The sequence below is a fragment of the Oryza glaberrima genome, chromosome 2 (genome assembly GCF_000147395.1).
Source record: "Oryza glaberrima chromosome 2, OglaRS2, whole genome shotgun sequence".
Classification (NCBI taxonomy): Eukaryota; Viridiplantae; Streptophyta; class Magnoliopsida; order Poales; family Poaceae; genus Oryza; species Oryza glaberrima.
The window spans coordinates 24,660,013-24,677,881 of NC_068327.1; the positions used below are offsets into that span (position 1 = coordinate 24,660,013).

Genomic DNA, 17,869 nt, shown 5'->3' on the forward strand with positions numbered 1-17,869 from the left:
ATCTACACTGCAGTTAGCAGTACTCTTATGTTTCTACAAACTGGCCAATTCGCCCACCATATTCTTATTGAAATAATTATTCGATAATCTTGTTATGCAAAAACAAAAAATGACAAGTAATGGGGTGGACTGTGGAGTGAAGATACGTACGTGTAGAAATTAAAGGTGATAACCACAGATGGAAGAAATATATATGTGGTTGAGAGATGAAATGAGTCTAATTTAGGTGTGAGTCTGTTTATTCGTGTACGTCTCAAACTCTTTTAGAGCTGTCAAATTTATTTCTAAGCATTTAAAAGCTCTGCATTAACTTTTGAACTAAGACTTCGAGGGAATGACTACGGCCGGCCGTGTTAGACCAGGTATATGCATGCCCGGGTGTTCACGGTAAGATGACCTCGCAAGTCGAAATCATTTCTACCAACATGTTCTTCGGCGGTGACTACGTACAGCTGACAAGTACGTGACATTTTCCTCCCCGACAAGCTAGCGAGATGATGATTGGAACGACCGGTGCACGCGCGCAACGTTTCTGGTAGATGACTGGGAATATAAATTATTCATACAAGTCAATTCCGATCTGAACGAAGGACAACCCACAAATTATGGAAGTGGTGTAATAAATCTGGATCAACTCTCAATTTATATTGCAATCAGTTCTGCGATCTACACTTATCTATGTGATCTACACTTATCTATGTGGTACGATTTATTTTATCTACAATCTGAACGGCCTCGTAATTTTTGGTTCCCAATTTTAAGCCACTTTTACCCGAAATCGCTAATAAGCGACTAGTCGCGCGTGTGAGCGCGCGCGCGGCGAGTTCACCCCTACTACTTCTAGCCTAACACTATTTCTATAAACCCACGGGCCTCTGTTTTTTGGGCTTCTTCGTGTCGTGGGCTTTCCTGAAATCGGCTAATAGCCCTCCCGCGCGCGACACGACAGAGGAGGCGGCGGTCGGCGCGTATGGGCGTACGGTTTCCCTTTTTTTTGTTTTTTTTCTTCCGTATCTTTTCCGGTTTTATTTTTTTCCTTTTTTTCTTCCCGTATATTTTTGTGTTTGTCCATTTTTCAATACGTATATGTATGCTAAACTCTGTGTACGTACAAATACAAACTTTATATGCATGTATACAAACTTTGTATATACGTATGCAAACTTTTATATACGTGTATACAGAGTATGTATGTGTATTTTTTGGGTTTTTATACATGCGTATACCAACTCTGTATACACGTATATAAAGTTTATATACACATATATATGTTTATATACACTTATTTTTTAGGTTTTTTATACGTATACACACAAACTTTATATACATATGTATATCTTTTTATACATTAAAAGTACATACATATAAAAAATTATATATATATACACACATATGTATATAATATATATACGTATAAACTATATATATATATACATATAGCACGTATAGTAGTATATATAGGATAACAGATCACACTAGAGCGGGGCAGCTGATCGCGCGCGCGGGGCCTCGCGCGACTGGTCGCGGATCAGCGGCCCCCACTTTTGCCTACGTGCATAAGTAAGTATGGCGTGAATTCTCGATCTTCTTCCCGGCCTGTTAGTTTTTGGGCCTCAAGAAGCCCAACCACGCGCAACGGGAGCCCTCAACTCTTGACCTCAAGTCCAAAATCGTCCGGGGGCAGCACATCCATCCCCTCGGCCTCATCGCGGCAGCGCCGCTCGTCGCCCTCCCCTCAGACCTCACCGCCGGCGCGCGGGCCACAGTTCATCGCAAGCAACTAAGCCACAGCCTCGGGAGGGAGTCGGGGGAAGGGGGCGGCGCCGTCCACCTCAGCTTCCAGCACCTCCTCATGGCGGAGGCACCGGCAGAAGGCCAGGCCGACACGCCGCTGTAGCTCAGCGCCGATTAATTTCCTGTTCGAAATCGGTACGCTCCCTCGTCAAACTGCAATATTATTATTTCTCGATGCAATGGCTGCTTTTGTGTGCGTATATAACAAGCTCTGGTTCGAAACACACTCTGAAGTAGGAGTGTTCATTAGTAAAATTATATTTTGCGACCGGAGGCACGCTGAGGAGATGCCCTAAGAGTGATTAAATTGGGGTTGTTAGCTTAATTAATTAGAGGATATTTGCTGGATTTGTCACCGTATAGGGTCACTATGCTCGTCTTGTAAGCTATTACGAGCAGATTCGTAAATATAATCCCGCAGACTGCAGTTCCCTATGAAAACATTGGGGACTCATGATTTCAACATTTTTTGAGTGAAAATTGGGCTCTTGTCATTAAAAGCAACATCTAAAATGACAAATTAATTTCATTAAATTTAGCATCGAGTATATTTTGATAATATGTTTCTTTTGTATTGATAATACTACACTATTTTTCCATAAACTTAATCAAACTTAAATAAATTTGACTAGAAAAAAAATCAAACAACTTATAATATAAAACGGATGGAGTATATTGCAACTTCTAAGAATGTGGTACTACTATATATTATCCTTGCAAAATCTAAAGCCATTGCAGGGACCAATAAACTCGCCCGCCCATTCTTTCCACAAATCCAGTACCAGCTGGAAAGCCCATTCTTTCCACAAATCCAGTACCAGCTGGAAAGAGTGGCAATGTGCAAATCCTAATCCCTGTACATATTTTTGATCTGTTTTTTCTTCATCTCTATAAATATACGAGGCAAAGCTTTTGCCCTCCTTTCAAAAAAAAAAAAGTGCAAATCCTAATCACCATACACTAGCGTGATACAATTGCCACAGTCTTCTAATTCATATAGATGAACAAAAGAAGGCCGGCACCGTTGCCTAAGTAGGATTACTGTAGTACGATAACGCCGCATACACTTTTGTATACTCTTTGCTCTCTACGTACAGTTAGAAGCTCTGCCCTACAAGTTAATTAGCAGTGTGTTTCTTCTATGCAGGAGCAAGCCAACATTGGTGCTCTAATTTATGAGACGGCGGTGGCGCAACATGAGCAAAGAGCGACATGAAAATGACGGACACAATCACGACACAGCGGCACAAGTGCACAGCCGAACAGAGACCGCGGTGGAGTTGCAGGGTGTTTGCCGACAGAGGCCCAGTGTCAGAGAGGTGTCGAGGTGTGGGGGCGAAGGGGAGGCCTGGTCCGCCTCGGCAGTAGGGCTCCTCCTCTTCCCCGGCGCGATCAGAAGGCTGGTGCCTCCCCCAAGCGCGGAGGCCGGCAGGCCGCCGCTCCCGGTTGTCTCGTCTGTTCGAACCGAATCTGGTGCGCTCCCTTGTCAAACGGCAATCTCCACTGTTTTGCTTGGTGTGTTTGTGGTTGTGTGCATAATCTAGGTTGGAGTTCTTTTTTTGAGTCTAATTGTACTAGTATGGTTAACTCCATACTCAAATTATCACCACTGGTAAACTAAACTGTCTTTTGCAAAGCTACAGAATTTGGAGCCATAGACAATAGCATTTCTGTTTGCAGCATAGGTACTTACTACTACTTGTGGTCCGGTTTGCTGGGATAGAGATTTTTTTTTTTTTAGAGAAGGGGAAATTCGCTCCATAGGAGATTTGAACTCAGGACCTTGGGGTACTACTCAGGTCACTGTAACCACTAGGCTACATGCCCTTTCGTTGCTGGGATAGAAATGGTGATGGGGTGTGGAGTGTGGACTGATTCTAACCCTTCACTTTTTTCCCCTGATCCTCAATCAAACCATAAATTAGATTTCCTCTATATATCCCAATTCCTGTGACCTTATCCCACCAAATCCAAACAATTTTACAGTTCCCATTATGAATGCAGGGTTTTTGGACAAGTGATGAAATAAAAAATTTGAACCATGCCATTTATACTTTGTGTAAAGGCATTCGGAATGTTCTCTGAGTTCCAAGTTCTGACTTCCGACTAGCTCTATAATGGCTGTGTTTAGATCCAGACTTCCAACTTTTTCCATCACATCAATCTATCATACACACAACTTTTCAGTCACGTCGTACCAATTTCAACCCAAACTTCCAACTTTGGAAGGAACTAAACACAGCCAATACTCCGTATTAACGATGTCACTGCTATGTGGAAAAAAAGATCCAGCATACTACAAACTGAGTTATCAGTCAGATACCTATTGGTGACCCTTACTGAGCAAGACATTGGCAATGGAGTAATAAAATTATTACTGAACTTGTTCACTTTGCCACTGTAGCTTAAATACAATATTACAATACCATATCATTCCTTACAAGGATATTGATCACAAATAATTATAGTAGAATACAACTGTCATTCTATCAACTCACATGGGCTACGCATACATGCTGCAAGTATACAGGAAGTGAAGCATGCAAAAACCATTCTCTGGAGTGAACTACGTAACATAACACTTCGTAGAAAATATGTGATAACTCAACACTCCATGTTACATATATAGCTAGCGTGGCAAACTGACTGAGGATGATAATTCTTGCTCCAAACTGGAGCAACTGGAGATCCCTTCATATGATAAATCACCTGCACTGGTATAGTTGTTCTGTGCTTGGGATTTACCAGCATTTGGGCTTAAAAGGTGCTGAATCTCTCCACCACTTCCTGGGACTGGGAGAAATTGGAATTTTCTTAGCCTCTTAGTTCTCAGGAATTGCAGCCTCATCTCTACTTCTTTCATAGTAGGTCTATCTCCTCCTCTGAGTTTCAAGCATGCCTCTGTAAGTGAGGCAATATCATCAATGTCTTCCCTGTGAGCCTCTTCAAGAACCTGATAATCTATTATTTCGATAAGAGATCCCTCACGGAGTCTGTCAACGAAATAATGAGACAAACTTTGTTTTGTGCCTACATCGTTGATGAAAATCGGTTTCTTTCTTGTCAAAAGTTCCACCAGAATCACTCCAAAACTATATACATCACTCTTTTCAGTTAGTTGTCCAGTATGGTAATACTCTGGGTCTAAATAACCAAATGTGCCTTGGACAATAGTCACCACATGAGTCTCATCGAGTGAAACAGATCTTGAAGCACCAAAGTCAGAGACCTTTGTAGTAAAGCTGCCATCCAAGAGTATATTGGAAGATTTCACATCTCAATGGAAAATAGGTATTGCAGCAGCCGAATGCAGATAAGCAAGTGCCCCTGCTGCTTCTGAAGCAATCCTAATTCGATCATCCCATGATAATGAGGATTTAACACTAACATCAGTATGAAGACGATCATGCAATGTACCATTTGGTATGAACTTATATACCAGTAAGGGCACCTCAGATTCGAGACAGCAACCAAAAAGCTTCACCACATTGCGATGGATAATTTGAGATAAAATAGCAACCTCATTGATAAACTGATCTATCTCAGTTTGTTCCACAATTTTTGATTTTTTAATGGCCACCACACTCTGGTCAGATAGAATCCCTTTATAAACTGTGCCATGTCCTCCACAACCAAGAACACGAGTAGCATCAAAGTTGTTGGTTGCCTCTTCTAGTTCCTCCAAGGAAAATATCCTTGTTTTATTAGTGGCGCTTTCATCTGAGATTAGCTGTTCCAAGAGTAGGCCCTGATTTTTCTTGAAGTATGCTCTTCTAATTCTCTTTTGGATGCTTTTCTTCCACTTATTGGCTAGAATAATTGCACCTAATGCAATAATTATGGAACCAATGCCACAAGTAATACCAGTTGTAATACCTACAGCCATTCATTAATTTTCTGCCGTGAAGCCACTTTGCATTATCTTAATGCAATAAGATTGACTAATCTGTCAGCTATGACTTACCTATAATAAGATTGTGTTGCTTAGCTGATGCAACACACGGTCTTGTAATTGGATTAAACTCTTTTCTGTGGGGGCAACTAGTGCATGTAAAACCTCCAGGAAAATTTTGACATGTCCCATTGCAGTAGTTTGGCAGTGAGCATTCATCAATATCTGCAATTAACTCTTCAGTTTTTTTTGTTTATATTGGTACAACGTATAGACATAGGCTAGGCACTAGTACAGCCTTGTTCGGTTAGAGAGGGATTGGAGGGGATTAATTCCAATCCTGCATGATCCCCTTGTAGATGGGATTAACCGAACAAGGCTAAAGGGGAAATGCCATGGTTAAACTATCCACATAAAACTTCCATAAAATTCTTAAACAATTGCAAATAGGAGGGGAATGAACAGGAACAAACCTTTACATCCATCTCGGATATATGGATTTCCTTGAAAACCAGGAAGACACTTGCAACGATATCCCATGAATATGTTTGCGTGGGTGACGTTTAGGCAATCGCTATGGATACTGCGGCATGCATATGTAGCATTCTTTTTTATATCGGTATCACAAGTTAAATTGGCTACGGCCCACTTTATAACAATGTTGTATTCTAAAGAGAAGTCAAATCGATCTTCAACAGGACCATAAATCACTGTATCACCATATTGGTCACCTTGAGTTATTAGTATCTCTCTCCCATATTTCGTATTATTCAACAAATTACTTATAGTCAGAGTCCCATCTTCAACGGACACATTAGTCACAATAAATTGTGCTTCTCTTGTTTCCAAAACTGTGATATGATCTGGTGTACAATTAAGTCGAAACCTTTTGTTTGCGAAACAACCTTCTTCCAGACCAAAAGGGAAGGGAATGATCATGGTTCCGCATGATGTCGGACAGTGTTCTTTATGCTTGGGGTTGTAATCTGTCCCACAAAGAGAGTGACAAGGGATGAAAGTTAGATATATATCGATATATGTGTCTTATTTTGCAGGAAATTAAAGGTGGTAGGAAGTACCTTGTATGTTGCATCCTCCCAAAATGTAAGGATTGCCTTGTAGATAACGATTGGTGCACTCACAGGTGTAACCTCCCGATGATATATTTTGGCAATTGCTGCCGGTGGTACAAGCATAACTTGATTTGTTTACCAGTGCACTTCCACAGCTTGGTTGGTCCGTGATGGCAAACTGAAGCTCGGCTCCCTCAACGTTGCTCACATTCGTCCAACTCAAGAAAAGATCACTCGCATTACGTACGTAATAATCCGTATATGACATGAAAGCCATGATCCCATGGTGCAGCGGATCTGATATTTGTGCTGCAGCTTCAGCTTGAACAAGTGTTGACTGAAATCCCCGCATGTCCCTTGATAACTTGATGGAGCAACATCCGTTCCCATTACAAGGCTGTCCTATTGCTATTGGTGCCTTCTCAATGTCACATCTACTCATACAAGAACCAACGAAATCTCCCGTACCAAACTCGAACAAGGTGGCATCAAAATTACAACCGACAACATAGAAAGTGTTCTCATCTGAAATTTTAATACCCTTAGCTGGCGACACCCATGAAATGTTGTAGGTGTCCATACCTTGCCTTGTCGTAAAATTGAAGTACATAGGAGCCAAAGCCATGTCATATTCCATTGCTGTTATCTGGGTTGTACTATTGGCAACAAGGAGCTTGGGAGTTTTGGTGGCGATGTTGCAGGTAAGCTCGAAGCCGTCCCGAAAGCAGCCTCGCCCAATCCCGAAGGGGTAGGAGATGCCATCGACTTCCCCGCAGCTAGAGGGGCAGTGAACGAGGGAGTCATTAGAAGGGACAATCAAGAGCCCTCCACCAACTCCATAGACTGAAGCCAATGCTCGTGGCGTAGCTGCCGAGCACACCAGCACAAAAGAAGTGGCACAAACTGCCAGAAAGCTCGAGCTCATCTTTGCGCCAGCCGGCTTGCCCTTCCTGGTGTACGTAGGCCGGTGCCTGTTAACTACCGATCAATTTATATTCAGAGGCAGCCATCTCTTTGTGCTCACGCTTTCGTGGACTTTATAAGTATAGATGCCAGACTAATACCAGCCACTCCCCAAGCGCTATGTATAAAACATATATGGAGGAATTGATTGGCTTATACTCGATCGGCAGAAAACAATTTTATCGCAATAATTTGCCATTGATCGACGAAGTCCAGGGGCACTAGTCGCATCAGATATCCCGGTCGTTGCTGGAGCCAACGACTCGTCCAACTGCCGGTCGCTGCTCGCTTCTACGTCCGATTTTCTCCTCGCGTCCAGTAGCTATCTTCCAATTGGAAAGATTGGTACTGCCCAGGAAGGCTAATTAATAATCATATATATACTCCATCTGTCCCAAAATATACTATCTCCTTCCTTAAATCTTCGACGCCGTTGACTTTTTTAAACATGTTTGACTGTTTATCTTATTCAAAAACTTTTGTGAAATGTGTAAAACTATATGTATACATAAAAGTATATTTAATAATAAATCAAATAATAGGAAAAAAATTAATAATTACTTAATTTTTTTAATAAAACGAACGGTCAAACATTTTTAAAAAAGTCAACGGCGTCAAACATTTTGGATGGAGGGAGTAAGAGATTTTAATCGGATAAGGTATATCTTAGCTAGTACTCATACAGATGCTACCATCTTACTTCATTACAGATGATGAAAATAATTGCCGGCATTGTGAAACTAGAGAGGAAAAAAATACAAACTACCCCCTAAACTATTGCACTCGACTAAATTACCCACCCACCCCTCCCCCCGAACCCGAAAACCAGACATTGCTCACCTTGAACTTTCAATACCGCTCGAATTACCCCCACGACCCAATCTAGAGCGATTTTGACATACGTGATGTACGCGTGACATTCCAGTCAGTATTTTATTTATTTAAAAATATGGGACCCACCTGTCATACCTCCTCTTCCTCTCTCTCTTGCGCGCATGGCACGCACGGCGGCGCGAGGACAGGCGCTAGGTGGGGATGAGGGAGTGGATGGGAGGGGGGAGGGGGAGTGGAGGTGGATAGGAAACGGGAGGAGATGGAGGTGGAAGGGGAGGTCAGCGCGCACGGCGGCGTCTCCGGGATCCGCCATTGATGGGGTGGAAGGGGAGGGAGATAGGAGGGGAAGACGAGGTGGCCCCTGCCTCTGGCCGCCGCCCACCTCTCCACCACGGCCCTTCCTCACCGCCGCCTCTGACCACCGTGTGCCTCTTCACCACGCCTGCCTCGCCCGCCACGGCCCTCACCGTGCACGCCGACCTCCCCTTCTACCTCCATCTCCACGCTGCTTCTGCCACTGTCCCGTAGCGCTCACCGCCAGCCAGAGCCACCCAGCTCAGGCCTCCGCCTCCGCGTCTCGCGCCGCAACCCACCTCCTGCCCCTGCGCGCCGCCTTGTGTGTGAGAGAGAGAGAGAGAGGGAGAGGGGAAAATGATGTATGACATGTGGGTCCCACTATTTTTTAAGAGAAAATACTGATGGGATTGTCACGCGTACACCACGTAGGACAAAACCGCTCTGGAATGGGTTGAGGGGGTTAATTCGTCCGGTATTAAAGGTTTAGGGTAAGCAATGTCTGGCGGGTTCAGAGGGGTAATTCGATCGACCGCGATAGTTCAGGGATAATTCATCTTTTTTCCAACTAGATATTGTCCTACAAGACATGCTCATAGACTTTTGCGCAGGCTCTTCTGATATCTTCCAAGTACTTCCTCCGTTTCATATTATAAGACTTTCTAGCATAGTCCACATTCATATATATGTTAATGAATGTTTCATATTATAAGAATTTCTAGCATTGCCCACATTCATATACTCCCTCCGTTTCACAATGTAAGTCATTCTAGCATTTCCCACATTTATATTGATGTTAATGAATCTAGACATATATATCTATCTAGATTTATTAACATCAATAAGTATATGAAAAATGCTAGAATGACTTACATTGTGAAATGGAGGAAGTATATGTTAATGAATCTAGACACATATTGTGTCTAGATTCATTAATATCTATATAAATATGGGCAATGTTTGAAAATCTTATAATATAAAACGAAGGGAGTAGAATTCTTGAAAGAAAGCAACATGTTGAATCATTCTACACTTACTTAGCGCTCCTTTGCTTCTACCCAACTTTCCAATTCTCCCACTATATTCTTACTTAATTAGACTTTTCGCAATTCTTAATATGCAAAAAAGGGACAAGTATGGTGTAGAATGAAAATAAGGCAACGTAGAAATTCAAGGTGATTACCCCAGATAAAATTAATATATATGTGGCTGAGATGAAATGGGTCTAATCTAGGTGTGAACATGTTCAGAGTCTGGTTCTTCACGTGCATGTCTCGTTCTTTTAGAGCTGTCAAATTTATTTTTAAGCATACTTGTATATAGTTACTATTTCATCCACCAATATGGGGCTACTATTTCGACGTAACCAACTGAAATGTGCAGACAGAGATTTCATAGCTAAGCAAGTCCACGTAGATCGAAAGCATAAGCATATTTTTAGCTGAAAACCTTCAGGAGCTCTGCGTTAACTTTTGACTAGGGTGGTTTTGAATCTCCTGGAAATGAAGATGAGATAAAGATTAAGTGTTTCACGTAAAACGAAATGGTAATAATGTGTCCTTTCAAAAAATAATGGTAATAATCTGCGATTAATTGAGTTTTAAATTTTACAAACTTGAAAAATAGATTAATCTTATATTTTAGAATAACTTTCATATAGAAAGTTTTCACGTAAAACACACCGTTTAGCAATTTGAAAAATGTACCATTTTTATCTAAAAATTTATTCAGTTTTTGTTGGAGAAAAGAACAGGGCATTGATGCACGGCTCCACGCCGCCCGCAGCATGGCTTAAACAAAACAACGTTAAACACATGTTGGTCACTATTAACCAAATCTTCCTCTCTAGCTTATTTTAGGTTATTATATCTACACATATCATAAATTAAAGCAACTGAAATGTACTGGAGTAGAAAGAGATTAGAAGCGGCCCTGTTTGGATCAGGGACTAAAACCCCTATCACATCAGATGTTTAAATACTAATTAGAAATATTAAACATAGACTAATAACAAAATCCATTCTATAACTTTGGACTAATTCGTGAGACGAATCTAAATTAATATATGATTAGGCTATGTGATACTAGAGTAAATATGTGCTAATTATGAATTAATTAGGCTTAAAAATTTGTCTCACGAATTAGCTCTCATTTATGAAATTAGTTTTATAATTAGTCTATGTTTAATACTCTAAATTAACGTCCACGTATCACGTATCCGATGTGATAGGAATAAAGTTTAGTCATGGATCCGAATACCACCACGTAGCTAAGTCAGTCCACATAGATCGAAATTAAAGCATGCACCTCTCGACCAGCTGGAATGACAGGAGAAACTTTTTTAGCCTAAAACATTTAGAAGCTCTGCATTAACTTTTGAATTAGGACTTCGAGGGAATGACTACGGCCGGCCGTGTTAGACCAGGTATATGCCCTGGTGTTCACGGTAAGATGACCTCGCAAGTCGCAATCATTTCTACCAACACGTTCTTCGGCACTCGGCAGTGACGACTACAGTTGACAAGTAGTACTACGTGACAGTTTCCTCTCCGACAAGCTAGCGATCTGAACGAAGGACAACCCACAAAGGCTGTGTTGAGATCCAAAATTTGGATCCAAACTTCAGTCCTTTTCTATCACATCAACCTATCATACATACACAACTTTTCAGTCACATCATCTTCAATTTCAACCAAAATCCAAACTTCCCTCTCAACTAAACACAGCCAAATTATGGAAGTGGTGTAAATCTTGCTCAACTCTGAATTTATATTGCAATCTAGTTCTGCGGTCTGCACTTCTCTATACAGTACTATTGTGAATACTTTTGCATTGGCGTGAATTCTCGATCTTTTTTCCCGGCCTGTTAGAGTTTCTGGGCCTCAAGAAGCCCAACCACGCGCAACGGGAGCCCTCAACTCTTGACCTCAAGTCCAACATCGTCCGGGGACAGCACATCCATGATCCATCCCCTCGGCCTCGCCGCGGCAGCGCCGCTCGTCGCCCTCCGCTCAGACCTCACCGCCGGCGCGCGGGCCACGGTTCGCCGCAAGCAGCTAAGCCACAGCCTCGGGAGGGAGTCGGGGGGAATGGGGGCGGCGCCGTCCACCTCAGCTTCCAGCACCTCCTCATGGCGGAGGCACCGGCAGAAGGCCAGGCCGACACGCCGCTGTGTAGCTCAGCGCCGATTAATTTCCTGTTCGAAATTGGTACGCTCCCTTGTCAAACCGCAATATTATTATTGCTCGATGCAATGGCTGCTTCTGTGTGCGTATATAACAAGGTCTGGTCCGAAACACTCTGAAGTAGGAGTAGTCATTAGTAAAATTATATTTTGCTACCGGAGGCACGCTGAGGAGATGCCCTAAGAGTGACTTTTTTTTTTTTTTTGCGATGTAAGAGTGACTAAATTGGGGGTGCTAGCTTAATTAATTAGAGGATATTTGCTGGATTTGTCACCGTATAGGGTCACTATGCTCGTCTTGTTAAGCTAGTACGAGCAGATTCGCAAATATAGTCCCGCAGACTGCAGTTCCCTATGAAAACATTGGGAACTCATGATTTCAACATTTTTTGAGTGAAAATTGGGCTCTTGTCATTAAGAGCAACATCTAAAATGACAAATTAATTTCATTAAATCTAGCATTGAGTATATTTTGATAATATGTTTCTTTTGTATTGAAAATACTACAATATTTTTCTATAAACTTAATCAAACTTGAATAAGTTTGACTAGAAAAAATTCAAACGGATGAAGTATATTGCAACTTCTAAGAATGTGGTACTACTATATATATTATCCTTGCAAAATCTACTGCCGTTGCAGGGGCCAATTAACTCGCCAATTCTTTCCACAAATCAGTACCAGCTAGAAAGAGTGGCAATGTGCAAATCCTAATCATGATCCACTAGCGTGATACAATTGCCACAATCTTCTAATTCATACAGATGAACACAAGAATGGCCGGCGCTGTTGCCTAAGTAGGATTACTGTAGTACGATAACGCCGCATACACTTTTGTATACTCTTTGCTCTCTACTTACAGTTAGAAGCTCTGCCCTACAAGTTAATTATCACTGTGTTTCTTCTATGCAGGAGCAAGCCAACATCGGTCCTCTAATTTATGAGATGGCGGTGGCGCAGCATGAGCAAAGAGCGACATGAAAATGACGGACACAATCACGACACAGCGGCACAAGTGCAAAGCCGAACAGAGACCGCAGTGGAGTTGCAGGGTGTTTGCCGACAGAGGCCCAGTGTCAGAGAGGTGTCGAGGTGTGGGGGCGAAGGGGAGGCCTGGTCCGCCTCGGTGGTCGGGCTCCTCCTCTTCCCCGGCGCGATCAGAAGGCCGGTGCCTCCCCCAAGCGCGGAGGCCGGCAGGCCGCCGCTCCCGGTTGTCTCGTCTGTTCGAACCGAAACTGGTGCGCTCCCTTGTCAAACGGCAATCTCCATTGTTTTGCTTGGTGTGTTAGTGGTTGTGTGCATAATCTAGGTTGGAGCTCTTTTTTTAGTTTAATTGTACTGGTATGGTTAACTCCAGTCAAATTATCCCCATTGGTAAACTAAACTGTCTTTTGCAAAGCTAGAGAATTTGGAGCCAAAGACAATAGCATCTCTGTTTGCAGCATAGGTACTTACTATTACTTGTGGTCCGGTTTGCTAATGGGATAGAGATGGTGATGGGGTGTGGAGTGTGGACTGATTCTAACCCTTCATTTTTTTCCCTTATTCCTCAATCAAACCATAAATTAGATTTCCTCTATATATCCCAATTCCTATGTCCCTATCCCACCAAATCCAAACAATTTTGCAGTTCCCATATGCAATACTATGAATGCAGGGTTTTTGGACAAGTGATGAAATAAAAAATTTCAACCGTGCCATTTATACTTTGTGTAAAGGCATTCGGATCGTTCTCTGAGTTCCAAGTTCCGACTTCCGACTAGCTATATGATACTCCGTATTAACGATGTCACTGCTATGTGGAATAAAAAATCCAGCATACTACAAGCTGAGTTCAGTCAGATACCTATTGGTGACCCTTACTGAGCAAGACATTGGCAAATGGCAATGGAGTAAAAAAAAAATATTACTGAACTTGTTCTCTTCGCCACTGTAGCTTAAATACAATATTACAATACCATGTCTTAACTAATTCATTACAAGGATATTGATCACAAATAATTATGGTAGAATACTACTGTCATTCTATCAACTCACATGGGCTACACATACATGCTGCAAGTATACAGGAGGTGAAACATGCAAAAACTCTTCTCTGGACTGAACTACGTAACATAACACTTCACAGAAAATATGTCAGAACTCAACACTCCATGTCACATATATAGCTAGCGTGGCAAACTGACTGAGGATGATAATTCTTGCTCCAAACTGTAGCAACTGGAGATCCCTTCATATGATAAATCACCTGCACTGGTATAGTTGTTCTGTGCTTGGGATTTACCAGCATCTGGGCTTAAAAGGTGCTGAATCTCTCCAACACTTCCTGGGACTGGGAGAAGTTGGAATTTTCTTAGCCTCTTAGTTCTCAGGAATTGCAGCCTCATCTCTACTTCTTTCATAGTAGGTCTATCTCCTCCTCTGAGTTTCAAACATGCCTCTGTAAGTGAGGCAATATCATCAATGTCTTCCCTGTGAGCCTCTTCAAGAACGTGAGAATCTATTATTTCGATAAGAGATCCCTCACGGAGTCTGTCAACGAAATAATGAGACAAACTTTGTTTTGTGCCTACATCATTGATGAAAATCGGTTTCTTTCTTGTCAAAAGTTCCACCAGAATCACTCCAAAACTATATACATCACTCTTTTCAGTTAGTTGTCCAGTGTGGTAATACTCTGGGTCTAAATAACCAAATGTACCTTGGACAATAGTCACCACATGAGTCTCATCGAGTGAAACAGATCTTGAAGCACCAAAGTCAGAGACCTTTGTAGTAAAGTTGCCATCCAAGAGTATATTGGAAGATTTCACATCTCGATGGAAAATAGGTATTGCAGCAGCCGAATGCAGATAAGCAAGTGCCCCTGCTGCTTCTGAAGCAATCCTAATTCGATCATCCCATGACAATGAGGATTTAACACTAACATCAGTATGAAGACGATCATGCAATGTACCATTTGGTATGAACTCATATACCAGTAAGGGCACCTCAGATTCGAGACAGCAACCAAAAAGCTTCACCACATTGCGATGGATAATTTGAGATAAAATAGCAACCTCATTGATAAACTGATCTATCTCAGTTTGTTCCACAATTTTTGATTTTTTAATGGCCACCACACTCTGGTCAGATAGAATCCCTTTATAAACTGTGCCATGTCCTCCACGACCAAGAACACGAGTAGCATCAAAGTTGTTGGTTGCCTCTTCTAGTTCCTCCAAGGAAAATATCCTTGTTTTATTTGTGGCGCTTTCATCTGAGATTAGCTGTTCCAAGAGTAGGCCCTGATTTTTCTTGAAGTATGCTCTTCTAATTCTCTTTTGGATGCTTTTCTTCCACTTATTGGCTAGAATAATTGCACCTAATGCAATAATTATGGAACCAATGCCACAAGTAATACCAGTTGTAATACCTACAGCCATCCATTAATTTTCTGCCGTGAAGCCACTTTGCATTATCTTAATGCAATAAGATTGACTAATCTGTCAGCTATGACTTACCTATAATAAGATTGTGTTGCTTAGCTGATGCAACACACTGCCTTGTAATTGGATTAAACTCCTTTCTGCGGGGGCAGCTAGTGCATGTAAAATTTCCAGGAAGATTTTGACATGTCCCGTTGCAATAGTTTGGCAGTGAGCATTCATCAATATCTGCAATTAACTCTTCAGTTTTTTTTTTGTTTATATTGGTACAATATAAAGACACAGGCACTACTACCTGCTTAAAGGGGAAATGCCGTGGTTAAACTATCCACATAAAATTTCTATAAAATTATTAAACATTTGCAAATTGGTGGGAATGAAGAGGAACAAACCTTTACATCCATCTTGGATATATGGATTCCCTTGAAAACCGGGAAGGCACTTGCAACGATATCCCATGAATATGTTCCCATGGGTGACGTTTAGGCAATTGCTGTGGATACTGCGGCATGCATATGTAGCATCTTTTTTTACTGCGGCATCACACGTTAAATTGGCTACTGCCCACTTTATAACAATGTTATACTGTAAAGAGAAGTCAAATCGATCTTCAACAGGACCGTCAATTTCTCTACCACCATACACCTGGGATATTATGTCCTCTCCCCCATATTCTGTGTCGTTCAACAAGTTGCTAACCACCATTGTCCCCTCTTCAATTGACACATCAGTCACATTATAACGTGCGTCCCGTGGGTTGAAAAGTGTGATGTTACCTGTTGTACAATTAAGTCGGAACCTTTCACTTGCGAAACAACCTTCTTCAAGACCAAAAGGGAAGGGAATTGCCATGTTTCCGCATGATCTCCGACAGTGTTCTTTCCGCTTGGGGTTGTAATCTGCTCCACAGAGAAAGAGAAAAATGAACGAAAAACCGATACGGAAGACTTTTGTTTGCGCCTTAGAAAGAGAGAAGGAATGAAAATTCGATATGCAAATAAAGCTCTCTATATGTGTGTGCCTTAGTAGTATTTAAGTGGAGAAAGGTAGAGAGGAATCACCTCGGATGATGCATCCTTCCAAAAGGTAAGGACTTTGTTCTGCATAATAATAATAAAGATCATAATTGGCGCACTCACAGGTGTAACCTCCAGATGACATATTTAGGCAGTTGCTGCCGGTGCTACAAGCATAACTCGTATTTTTCATTCGAGCAATTTCACAACTTGGTTGGTCCATGATTGCAAACTGAACTAATGCTTCCTGGATATTGCTTGTGTTCGTCCAACTCAAGAAAAGATCAGTCGCATTATCTACATAATAGTCATTGTATGACATGAAAGCCATAACACCATGGCGCAGCTGCAGCTGATATGATTGTGCTGCAGTAGCATCAACTTGGACTAGTGTTGACCGAAATCCCCGCAGATCCCTTGATAACTTGATGGAGCAACATCCTTTCCCGTTACAAGGCCCTTCTGTTGGTACCTTTTCACCATCGCATCTACTCACGCAGTAACCAACAGCGTCTCTCGTACCATACTCGAACAAGGTGACATCAATATTACAACCAATAATGTAGAAGGTGTTACGCTGAGAAATAGTAACTCCCTTCCTGGGAGACACCCAGGATATGTTGTAGGTATCAGTACCTGGCTTCATTGTAATGTTGAAGTGCATGGGTGCCCAAAGATCATCGTCACCTACGTATAAGATCTGGGTGGTGCCATCTTTCATATAGAGCTTAGGAGTTTTGGTGCTGGTGTTGCACTTAAGCTCGAAGCCTTCCCGGAAGCAGCCCGGCCCAATCCCAAAGGGATAGGCGATGTCGTCAACATCCCCGCAGCTAGAGGGGCAGTGAGCGAGGGAATCATTAGAAGGGATAGACAAGAGCCCTCCGCCATCTCCATAGACTGCAGCTAATGCTCGCGGCGTAGTAGCAGCCGAGCACACTAGCACAAAGGAAATGGCACAAGCTGCCACAAAGCTCGACCTCATCTTTGCGCCAGCCGAGACTTGCCTTTGTGGTGCAGGCCGGTGCCTGTTAACTACACGGTCAATTTATATTCAGACGCACCATCTCTTTGTGCTCGTCCGTGGACTTCGTAAGTAAACGCGAGATTGACATCAACTCCCACAAGCGGTCGGTTGATTAGTGCTCGATCGGCAGCAAACAATTTTCTTGCAATTTACCAAGTCTGTGTATTTGTTGACGCTGTATCGACGAAGTCCAGGGGCACTACTCCCATCAGATATCACGTCGTTGCTGGGGCCAACGACTCACCCAACTGTCGGTCTCTGCTCGACTCACCCAACGACTCACCCAATTCATCCGATTTTTTCCACGCGTTCAGTAGCTATCTACCGGCTGGAAAGACTGGTACTGCCCGAATGCTATTTTGATCAT

General features: G+C 42.3%; 1 protein-coding gene, 1 long non-coding RNA gene and 2 pseudogenes across 2 annotated transcripts; 1 reads left to right on the plus strand and 3 right to left on the minus strand.

Moving 5' to 3' along the window:
* The first annotated feature begins 1,663 nt into the window (after positions 1-1,663).
* On the plus strand, positions 1,664-3,456 carry LOC127762360 (uncharacterized). Its single transcript, XR_008015518.1, has 2 exons — positions 1,664-1,929; positions 2,942-3,456. It is a non-coding gene; the product is annotated as an uncharacterized LOC127762360 (long non-coding RNA).
* Positions 3,457-4,152: 696 nt separating this feature from the next.
* Positions 4,153-5,933, minus strand: LOC127762615 (wall-associated receptor kinase 5-like; annotated as a pseudogene).
* Positions 5,934-6,418: 485 nt separating this feature from the next.
* On the minus strand, positions 6,419-7,739 carry LOC127762359 (wall-associated receptor kinase 1-like; annotated as a pseudogene).
* A 6,010-nt stretch (positions 7,740-13,749) lies between these two features.
* Positions 13,750-17,470, minus strand: LOC127762356 (wall-associated receptor kinase 4-like). Its single transcript, XM_052286846.1, has 4 exons — positions 16,524-17,470; positions 15,855-16,361; positions 15,538-15,690; positions 13,750-15,449 (listed from the first exon to the last, which is right to left on the minus strand). Exons 1-4 carry the CDS (start codon positions 17,458-17,460, stop codon positions 14,203-14,205), a joined length of 2,844 nt encoding a protein of 947 aa, XP_052142806.1. The 5' UTR covers positions 17,461-17,470; the 3' UTR covers positions 13,750-14,202.
* Between the last annotated feature and the right edge of the window lie 399 nt (positions 17,471-17,869).

Coding starts and splice junctions, on each gene's coding strand:
- LOC127762356 (XM_052286846.1), bottom strand. CDS start 17,460: ATGAGGTCGAGCTTTGTGGCAGCTTGTGCCATTTCCTTTGTGCTAGTG. Junction 15,691..15,854: donor TATCCAAGATGGATGTAAAG/GTTTGTTCCTCT, acceptor AGTTAATTGCAG/ATATTGATGAATGCTCACTG. Junction 15,450..15,537: donor GCAACACAATCTTATTATAG/GTAAGTCATAGC, acceptor GGATGGCTGTAG/GTATTACAACTGGTATTACT.